Genomic DNA, 12,283 nt, shown 5'->3' on the forward strand with positions numbered 1-12,283 from the left:
TTATCAGATTATACAAATTATATAATTAAATATAAATCTAATAATTCATTAATGAATGTTGGTATTTAATATATCTATTATCAACAGTAATTCTTTGCCATTTGCATTACAATAAAATGACTTTATACTGACAAATGTTCAAGGCTGAATGTAATTGTTATTCAATTATGAGGCCATGGTCTGTTAGAATTCTTTCACTGGTGTTATTCCTGTGACACCCCCGAAACAATACCTAGTGACACCTGGCCTACAAAATGCACATGTTAATAATAAATCCATGTTTATATTGTCATATAGTAATCACATTGAATGCAAAATTGATAACATTTTCTGTTATAAAATACAATAGAACCTGTTCATTGGGACACTCCTATTTAAGGGACAACTCCCTTAAAAAGGGACACTTCAAGATTCAAAACTATTATTCTCATCCATTTCTGGAAATTCCATTGCTTGCAATGCATTAAAAATTACATAACAACAATTGAAACTACATTACATATTTGATATATAAGCACAATAAAAAACTGTACAGTCTAGCAACTATTTACAGTATATTTCACTTATAATTTTCATCGTTTGTAATTTTTGTTAAAAAGTTTAATGGCTTGTGGAAGGAAGGAGAGAAGGACAATTTAAACCACATCCAACCTCTACTTAGAGGACACGAAATTAAGTTGAACCTTAAAGGTGTTTAAGGTGTCCCTTAAATTACTTTACAGTGTACTCTATAGTGGAAAATACAGACATTAATTGACCTATAATTCATGTGTCCTGGGTTCGATCTTTTCAGCTTCATTATTGCTGAATTTAAATAAGGAGACATCTCGTTTGCTCTGTCCCCAGCTTAGTTACACTTTACTAAATTAGCCAATATACATATTACATATATCTAAGTTAAGTACAACCTAATACTTTTAGATTTTTATTTATTAGATATCGGTTATTGGCTTAGTATGCAGTAGTATATATAATTCAGGCAGTGTGATTTATTTTTTGTCGAAACTGGAGGATTGAGGGATTTGAAAAATAAATAAATATTTATAAGGTATTTCAGTAAACGGTTGCCTGAAGGAATGTATATATAGGTCAAAGGCATAATAACAGACTGTGACATAAAAAGTAATATCAAGAATTTATAAAACATGTATTCTTATAATTTATTCGTTTATTTTGAATTTTCCAAAGTTAACAACTATAATTCAATTCAATAAACTTTATTATCATAAACTCGGGGGGAAAAATTCATTTTGTTGTGGTAATAAAAAGATTCATAAAACGTTTTAAAAGAACATAAAAAGGCTAGCACAAACACAATAATTTATTATTTTATAATTTCTTTTTATTTCGGAAATATCATCCATATTAATATAAGAAAAAGAAAATCGTAAACTCTGAACTTAAGTATATAGAATGCTTCTCCATCATCTACAATACATTTTGGAGCATATGTTCGCAAACACAAGCAACAAGGATGTTACCACTATTCAACATAGTTGCATGAAATCATAATAGGGGTGTTCCCTGAATACTGTAGGGGATGTCCCCTTAATAGGGATGTCCTATGAGGGGTTCTACTGTATTCATTAATTACTATCTTTAAATTTTGTAGTATAAATATTGTTCATGGTCTTCTAAATTATCTTTAAAATTGTTCATGTCCTAATGATCTTTAAAAAAATGTTACAGTACAATAAAAAATGCATTTAAATTTTCAACTTTAATATCGCTTAGTACAAAATATTTTTCGTTTTTAAATTATCTTCAATTTACACAATAACAAGTACAGTACAGTATGCTATTAAATTTGCTTGTATAAATATTTTTCATGTTTAAATTATATTTTTAGTTGCGTGGACGCGACTCTATAGTTCACTATGTCGGTCTGTCGGTGTGTCTGTCGGTCCGGTATCACTATGCGTTTTATCGCTTTCTGACCTTATCTTGATATCAGTTTAATCTAGCTAAGTCAATTTTTCACAGTATATTCCTTATGGCCAGGAATCGATGTGGTTATGTTTTCACGGTGCGCAATAAAAAATTACGCGGTCTATGCACGATTTAACGAAATCACGTTTGTAATCATATCTTCACAACCATGAATCACAATTAAATAAAATTTGGTACTCATAAATTTCATGGCATAAATCATCATATGGCAATACAATTACGTACGTAGCGCATGTAACGCATGCGTACGCGCACTTACAATTTTCAATTTTCAAAATTTATTATTATTTTATTTACGTTTCAGGCAATTTTAAGGGTTTACCAAATTGCCATGAGTGCGCAGATTTTTGCGCGCGCACTGCGCGTTAAATGTTATTGCGTACTCTTTTTGCCCGATTTCTGTTTTCTTGACTTACTTTTCAACTCGAAATTACGTTATACGAGCACGTCAAAAGTGACAGGCTACGCACGTGTAAAAAATATAAATGTTTTTAAACATTTCAACATTTTTAAACATGTTCAGTAATTTCGGTCAGTTGGTAGGTTGTTCGGTCGGTAAACACTAATGAGCACGCGACTGCAGCCATCTATATGGCCTTGTTTATGTATATAATACTGTATATTACAAAAATGTATGCTATTAAATTTATTATTAACTTTAATTTTGCTTTGATATTTAATATGATCTTATTATACTGTACAATAGAAAAAAACTATGTTATTAAATTGTCAACTTTAATTTCGCTTGTATAAATATTTTTCATCTTCTTATCTTTAATATAATTTTTTTTATATGAATCCATCCAGTAATATAACATCCAGTATTGTCATTAAATGAGCAATTTATATTAGAGTATCGGAACGATAATATAGACTGTATAGCAATTAGTGACCGTATGTTACAACACACACGATTCATGATCGTTATCAAACATGTGTTTTCCCCACCAAAGTTATGAGATATGTAGACAATTTAGGACAGTATGTTTGTCTGTGTTTATTCTCTTCTTGGATTGCCATAGTTTTTTAAATTACCAATCAGATTGTTCTTGAAAATAATAATACATTTTTATTAAAGCAAAAAAAGGGCCTGTACTCTAAGAGAAGGACTTGAACATGCCATTAAAAAAGAGAATTTGAATTAAAGAAAAAAAAGAATCCTCATTTTAAATCTTGAAGATCTATTCTCTTCTTGGATTGCCATAGTTTTATTATATTACCAATCAGACTGTTCTTGAAAATAATAATAAATATATAAAATTATAATAAATGTATATTAAAGCAAAAAAAGAGCTTGTATTGTACTCAATGAGAAGGACTTTTGAACATGCCAAAAAGAATTTGAAATATATAATAATATTGTATAGTATTGTAGTACTCTATGAGAAGAACTTGAGTGAATTAGTGGCCGAGCGGTTAAGACAGTGGAACCGTAATTACGTAGCCATAACATTGGCAAGGGTTCGAGACTCGATGGTTATGATGGTAGAATGAGTCTTCTCGGATAAGGACTATTAACAGTGAGATGATAATGATAACTTGAACACGCCATTAAAAAAAAATTATATAAAAAAATCTCCCCATTTTAAAGCTTGAAGTATAAATAACAAAAAAAGTCACCTAACATTCCAAGTTTAATTTCCCACCTTTGTTCTCAGGTATGTTACTCAAGTAATGTTAATAAAATAAATATTTCTGTAGTTCAACATCATGTCACCCTAACAAGATCGTTACAATAAATAATGTATAGTTCAATTAAACCTTTGACCACAACATTTTTATCAAGTATGTTCTTATAGGTTATACAGAATAATAAAATGCCGCTCTTTCTTAGCGTTTATTGCTCAAAGCGTCTATGCGCTTGTTCGCATTACGATTCTGTATACAACAAAATATAGTATTGAAGTATGTATTTCTTTCATTTTAATATTGTGTATAAAAAAAAGTGTTCTTGTTTTGGCACTAGTGTCCCATGAATAGAGTTATGCTAAAATAGAAAGATCACAACTATTTGAATAAACTACATCAACAAACAAAAATTTGATAATATTAAGCCCTAATTTGTTTAAACCTATATTAACACTATTATATATAATACTGTTAAAAAAAATCAATATATTCAGGATGACCCAATTAATCCTAAAGCTCTGTCTACACTCTCAAACTTTATGTGACAACAAAATATGATGTGTCCATCGACACGATTACATCATATCACTACCATATTTGGGCATATCACTACCACATTTGGGCACATCAAACTAGTTTGATAGTGTACAGAGATTTACTACACATAAGAATTAGCTTCCGTTGGGAGTCCTAATCTAATACAGTATCTCTGATGGTCAGCATTGTGGTTTTCCCTTGATCCTATTAAGCATAAACGATTACAAAACAGTGTTATATTTTACAAGTATGATTCATTAAATCTGATTCATTATTGTTGTTATACATACGCAAATTAAACAGTATGTAAACAAAAGATATTGATGGTTATTGCTTTGTAAACCGGATGACAATATATGCTATAAAGATTGGCACCTGATAGTACTGTCATACAATCATATTGGCTGGCTGTTTTTGGGTGGATCTCTCAATTTGACTCATAATGTTAAACAATATGAATGTTAATAAATTAAAACATGTTAATTCAATCAAATTTTAATAATACTATGAAAGTCCCAGTGGTCTAATGGTTAGGACATCAGCATATATCCAAGTTCGAATCTCAGTTGGGGGCGGCCTTTTTTTATTCTTACAGATTTCCTCATCTTATATTGTTTCAAACTAATTTAGTCATATTCAGTATCACTAGGCGGTTTTAGAATTTATTTTGTGTCTGTAAATAGAATATTAATATTTAAAATATAAATATTTTGAAAAAAACACCCACTCTGTGCTCTTTAATTGGAATTAGTCCTAGATCTAATATAACTTTTTCTTGTCATAATATTTAGATGGTTATTTTGAGAACGCAATATGTATAATGTGCAAATTAAAGGTTTAAAGTCAAGTTTGAATTCATCATGTTCAACCAGAATACATCAATTTTGACAAGTAATAACTTATTGAACGTATTATGGGTGATGAATTGAACATAGGTTAGAGTGATAAAAAACACAAGAACAAATAAATTAAAGGTTTAAAATATTTCTGATAATACTGACAACAATACGCAGGGAAATGGATATTAGTTGAATAGGCAATTTGGGTCCTTCTCAAACTAAAAGCTCCTTCTTTTGTACAAATATTTATTCCATCAAAGATGTACACTATTGTTTCCCTAAGGGCCTGTTTCCGCCAAATAAACCATAATTTCAATAATACCTATATATAATTTTTAGACCGACTGCGTTTCTGCTAAATACCATTTAAATTTTAGTGGTTGATCATTGACAAAAAATGTTAACATTCAACATTACCCAAAGTTCAAACAAAGGCTAAAGCTCTCTCTACACCAAAAAAATGTGATGTGCCCCATTTATGGAAATGATGATGATGTCATACCATATTTGGGCACATCACACTTTTTTTGTCAAACTCACTTGATAGTGTAGACAGAGCTTTAGTAGGGAGTCTTTCATTTATCACAATTTCTATACAATGCCCCTTGAATTTTGAAATGTCTATTTCATGTATCTGGACATCAATTGACCTTTCCTCTCTGTGGGACGAGATATATCACAAATAAAATATGACTATTATTTTTTGTGTCTAGATTCTCTCGTTTGCAAATATTCCGCTGTCTTCACAATTTAGAATGTGGCTTGATTTTAACGCATGATCTAGGCCTAATTCCATAACCCTGACTGTGTATGTCACTTTTCTACATAAGTAACTTTTATGTCACAAATCTAGCATATGATACATATTTCTTATTCTCATTACATAAGAAAAACATGTATACAAAGATTATTACAAGTGATTTGTTATGAATCTTTAATCATCTGTGACAGGAAAGAAGGTTTTGAATAAAATGATGAAGTTTAACAATCATTAAGTCTTGCTTGTAATCTGTCATGTTTTAAGCTCTGTCTACACTATCAAACTAGTTTGTGATGTGCCCAAATATGGTAGTGATATGCACAAATATGGTAGTGATATGAAATCATCATATCAATGGGCACATCACATTTTTTTGTCACATAATGATAATGATAAAAAGTATGTAGAGATTTAATGATTATTCAATTTTGAAGAATATTCTTTTTTTTTTTTACTTTTAAAATTAATATTTATAATGTACAGTAATTTAGTTTCAAAAAATTTAAATATATTCTGTTATTATTAATAAGTGTACGGACCACAGTGGAAATATTCCTTTTCTACTTTTTTGTGTTTTTAATCTTTTAATGTTTTACTTTTGTGGTATCAGCATGAATAAATGAAAAATAAATACTGGGAGAAATTAAGGAGAATCTTGTAGCCAAATAAGTTTCATTAAAAATCAGTAATAAAATATACAATTATTTGTGTGGGCTATGTTTAATAGAAAGGCTATACTGACGATATTAAATTAATTTGGCAACACTTGATGGATTTACTGTTATATTGATTAAGAATTTGCAATTTGTAGGAATTTCATCTCTTTTTTTAAAGATTAAAGAAATTTATATGTGATGATGATTGGTATTATTATTGGATTGTATTTATAGACTTTGATTGATGGATTTGTGATATTAGACATTAAGTAAAAATGTCAAATATTTATTCTATATTTTCAAGTCAGTTATAAACATTTATAGAATAGAATTTTGATGAGTGTTTTTTGTTTCATGTGTTACTGTTATTATTAGATCTTTAGTAGACTGTTAATGCATGGATGTAATCGTTCTGGAAGGACCAATCTTCCAAGTTTTCCACCCAGCCTTAAGTATATTTTAAATATTATGTGTATCCAACACATCACCTACCGGAACAGTATGTACTCCCAAGAAACCTCTGGATATCAGAAAGTACTGTTTTATTATTTTCCCGCCCACGCTTAACTTTGACACCCACCCTACACACTCTAGAAACATCCCTTTTCATCAGTTTTGATGTCAGCACTTCTTCAATCATGTTTAATATAAAGAAAAAGGTAACCATAAATGTTGAAATATTAAATTTAAAATTATGGAAATTAAAAATCTATGTGCATATTTTTTTTTAAATGACAGCAATGCCCTCGAGTTTTTGATATTTTCAGAAATTATGGATTTAGGTTTGTGACAAATATGAACTTAGATTAGATTACCGAATTTCATTTTTGTTGATTAGCTTTATATCCGGTTTTTGACATACTGTAAAAATATTAAGAATTTTATAAACTAGTTTTTTATTTTGTTTTTTTTTATATTAAGCTCAAACTAATTTGACAAAAAAAAGTGTGATGTGTCCAAATATGGTGGTACAGTAGTAATATTCCCAAATATGGTAGTGATATGACATCATCATGTTCATATTATGGGCACATCACATTTTTTTGTCACATAAAGTTTGATAGTGTAGACAGGGCTTTAGTTTAGTAGTCCTTTCACATTGCTAGCAAGCTCTGGAGTTTACACACATCAACACTGACTGGTATTCACCAAGTTTTGCAAGGCAATGTGAAAGTAGTATTAAGCCCTGTCCACACTAACTAGTTTGACAAAAAAAGTGTGATGTGCCCAAATGGTTTTTTACAGACAGAGCTTTAGAAGCTTATACAGTCTTCACTACCCTTTTCCCCCCTTTTTTTTCAAAAATAATATTTGTTTTTTTAATATATATTTTCACAATGATATTACTAACAGTATATACTAGTTGTGGGACATTATTGTCAGACATGGTTATATTACATATTATTACTGTAGTGAACTTTAAGTATATGTGCTGTAGGCTTTACACAAGGGGCTACTTACACTGCACACATACAAGTGTAAATTAACATACAAGAAAAACTGTTTTATTTTTTATGTAGAACATACCATATATTGGAATTTATTTTTCTGATTTTTTTATACTTTTACTCAATAAAAATAGTCAGTTTATGTATTTTTATTTCTTATTGCTTGAAATAAAAAATAGTGTCTCTTTACTGTGTTACTCTGATCAACTGGACTTTCTTGGTTTTTAAACAGCAATGTTTCGAACACGTCCTATCAGGACGTATCAGCAGGCCAAATTATGATTTTATGGCAATTGGTTTGTGACCTGACAAGGTCGAGGATAAAACTGTGATGTGTGTAAAGTCTTAAGGGGTTCATAGGGGTCAAAAGAACCCCCCTTTTCCTGAAGTACACTTTTCAAACTAGGAGACCAGCAGTGAAAGTGCTATTTAGTATACAGTAGGCCTGAATCATGGCTTTTTTCCCTTCTGTCTGCCAATGTATTTTTATTAATGGCCGAGTCTATTTCGTGCATAGCTTACCTGGATATTTCTTAATAATAAAGATACCATATTCCATATTTTCCCTCTTTTTTTGTGTTACTATTACAACTTACAAATAATATTTTATCTTTCTTGAAAACTACTTATTTGTGAAATATATAAATCTGACCACTTACTTTTTGGATATTTGAACTTTCTGTAGCGTTCATTATCAACTAATCTCCACTTGTTTCTGTTAATAATTAATAATCATTTTTTTGAATAATAATTTGTTATATTATTAATTTTGTTTTATATTAGTCGGCTATAAACCATGATTCTTAATGTTCTCATATTGCATCTGTCATCGTTTTCATCTATCATGTTTAATTTATCACTTTCACAGATATGTTGTTGCTACAAAATTGCCAAGAATATTATGTATTCTGTCACCTTCATACTATTAACTCAAACAATAGTAATAATAAATACTTTATTTTAACACGGAAAAGCGAGTATCTCCTCAAAGGTGTTCTTGTACAAACATTATCATCACAATATTATTTTAACAATCTTCATCATCACCACTAATATTGTTCTTGTAATTCATCATTAAATTCTTTCTTACTAATTCAATATCAACATCTTCCTGCCTCACCAATGTCCTCCTATCAACATTTCCATTGCTATCACAACACAATCATCATTATCACATCATCATCATCATCATCACAACACCATCATCATCATTACAACACCATCTTCATAACACCATCATCACAACATCATCAACATTACCATCACAACACCATCAATACAACACCATCATCATCACAACATCATCATCACAACAACGCCATCATCACAACAACGCCATCATCACAACAACGCCATCATCACAACGCCATCATCACAACGCCATCATCACAACGCCATCATCACAACATCATCACAACACCATCATCACAACATTATCATGATACACAATTCTTTCTTTGGTCCCCGGTTATCACATCCCCGGTTATCACCTGCAACACCATTATCATCATAACACCATTCTCTCAGTCTCATCATCATTATCATTGTCATCATACCATTTTGATGTTTGTTCCCATGACGACAACATTGCAAGACTCTCATCAATTCACAACACATCATCTCAACACCATTCTGTCTTTGTTTCATCATCATTGCAAACACTCTCACATCATCAACAGAATATTCCACCATTTTTAAACAGGATTTTTTCTACATCCGTTATTTCATACTTTCTTTCTAGAACAGACTTTTTATAAGTTTTAAAGTGATGCTTCATTGAACAGCTACACAAAGATGTTAAGTCAGCTTGAAATTACTGCTTGCAAATAATGTAGAATATATTTTATAGCAAGCTCAGTTTCTTTACCTACTTACTCATGCATACTTCTTTATTCTTTCGCTCTCAGCCTTCCAGAAATTTGCCAGAAGACGGGAAAAAGGATGTGGAAAATTTACAATTTATACAAAATCTTGAAAAAAGAATCAAAGTGTTAGAAGCCGATAAGCAATCGTTGGTATGTATTTTAATTCATTTAACTTTGTGTTGGTTTATTTTTGTATTGTAATTTTATGATTTATTGAACATGTAATAAACCCTCCCATTTTATGTATGGATGTCTCCCAATAGAATTTGTAACTTTAGAATATTACTGTTGCTTTGTGTGTGTTCTTGTTTGTAGTACTTTGCTTAAAAGCTCTGTCTACACTATCAAAATAGTTTCATAAAAAATGTGACGTGCCCAATTATGGTAGTGATATGCCCAAATATGGTAGTGATATGACATCATCATGTAGATATATGGGCACATCACATTTTTTTGTCACATAATAGATAGTGTAGACCGAGCTTTAGGGTTCTAGTGATCACATACTGTAGATCACAATAAAAGAGATTACACAGTTGTCGTTGCTGCATACAATAAAATCAAAATAAATATTAATCAAGCAAGCAGGTTCTTCATATCAATCCAACAAAACTAATATAATGTCATCGCCAGGTACTCCAAATACTTAATTTATTTTCAAACAAATATAGCTCGAAATTTATGCTTTTAATATTGTCTAAAGCTCTTTCTACACAATCAAACTAGTTTGACCAAAAAAGTGTGATGTGCCCAAATATGGTAGTGATATGCTTAAATATGGTAGTGATATCATGTCCATATAATGGGCACATTACATTATTTTGTCACATAAAGTTAGACAGAGCTTTAAACTGGCAAAACAATAAAAAACATCAAAGAGTAATATCTGAACACTTAATTCATTAAAACTAATAGTCCATCCAAGTCAAGACTTTTATGCATATTTAAGAAGTCCTGCCAGTCCATTAACTCTCCTGGCTGGCACAACTTGGGCTAGCCCAAAATGTCATGTTTCCCAGAAATATTTTATTTAAAAGCCAATTTACACAGACGAGCCACAAATGGTAAACGCTATGTTATATTTTTATGATCATTTACACAAAACGTGGTGCGGATGGGCAGTTGAGTGGAAACTCGCTTAGGATAAAATACAGATTCTACGTGGGACAAGCTTGCGGTTTTCCACTTACCGTGACCGCTCGTCTGTGTAAATCGGCCTTAGCTAACCTATGTAATTTATTATACTACCTGGAAAGAGAATGTTACTCTTTGTCCCCATCATGAACCCATCAGGATCTTACATGTTATTTATATCAAATTATTTATATTCACAATGGTTATTGGCCATATAAACAGCCAGTTGATTTATTATATTTTCGTATTATTAAGATAAAAATATTTCTAACATGACTATTCCCACACTTGATTTATTCACAATGGTTATTTACAGTACTGGACAAATGTTTGTGTGATCATTTTATATTGTAGTTAATATTGCTTAGGTACTTTCTCTCTTTGTCTGATTTAAAAAGTAACTTTATTTTTTGGTTAATTTTTAAATAAATTCTTATTTTTTGGAATGACTGAATAATATTTATAATGACGGTGATACGTGGGAATGTCCCAATAGTAGACTGTCCCACTGATCGGTGGGGGTGTTCCACTTCTTTTCATCTTTTGAAAGGGCTAATGTTGGTTTATCCAGGTAAGTTAGGCACGATATAGAGTACGAACATCATTTCTTGTTTGTGAAATTTATTTCACTTTTCCTTAAAAAATGTTCAAGTACAAAATAAAAAAAAAAGATAAAAAATAAAATTAAAGTATCTATTACAGTAGGAATATCTATTTGTCTTGTCTTGAATTTCTCTCTATAAAACAGTGATCGTAATTCTGGACGACAGTTAATACTTGAGTATGTAAGTAAAAATAACGTTGACCATCAACTCTCAACCTATTTCATTAGTACAAATGTCTGAAAAACTTCTAAACTGCTATTAATATCTTATCATTACAAGGATTGAAGCTAAAGAAGATAAATTAGTCTGTAATTCAGTAATGCTAAAGTTGTGTACAGAGGAATAGATAATTTGTGAGATTTTTACCATATGTTTATTGTTAATCTATTGTAGTTCGTAAATTATTAATAATAATTGTTTTACTTGTAAAAACTGTATTAGCTGTACACGGATGCTACTATATAAAGATATACTGTATTGCCCCTCCTGATAAAATAATTTTTTAAAATATTTTTGTTAATTATGCCATTTTAATGTCACATAATACTTTATTCACTTTGACCAAAAATTGGATTGAAAAAAAAAAAATTTGTACCTGATTTACCTGTGTAATTTATAGCCAAAAAATAATAAAATTGACGGGAATACAATTGGGTTTATTTTGTCTTTTTATAAAACAAAATTTTTTCCTTTTTTTCCTACGAAAGTGATTAACTTTATTAAAACTGCGAAATAGCCCTATTCAAAGTTTTTTTTATTAATCTTCATTTTTCATATTTTTGGGAACAATATTTTATAATAAAATAGTCTTTTGGCTTTGGCTGAATTTCAACACCTTTGATGCACAAATTGTAATAAGA

General features: G+C 30.2%; 1 protein-coding gene across 7 annotated transcripts in view; it reads left to right on the top strand.

Annotated features, from left to right (window-relative positions):
• The window catches only part of LOC144834590 (peripheral-type benzodiazepine receptor-associated protein 1-like), a 114,786-nt gene that overhangs the window by 4,434 nt on the left and 98,069 nt on the right, over positions 1-12,283 (top strand). For all 7 annotated transcript variants that reach the window (XM_078689446.1, XM_078689448.1, XM_078689447.1 and 4 more), the window contains exon 3: positions 9,727-9,834. In XM_078689446.1, the coding sequence (XP_078545572.1) occupies positions 9,727-9,834 (108 nt within the window). The remainder of the gene's footprint in view (positions 1-9,726; positions 9,835-12,283) is intronic.

The sequence above is a fragment of the Antedon bifida genome, chromosome 2 (genome assembly GCF_963402885.1).
Source record: "Antedon bifida chromosome 2, ecAntBifi1.1, whole genome shotgun sequence".
NCBI lineage: Eukaryota > Metazoa > Echinodermata > Crinoidea > Comatulida > Antedonidae > Antedon > Antedon bifida.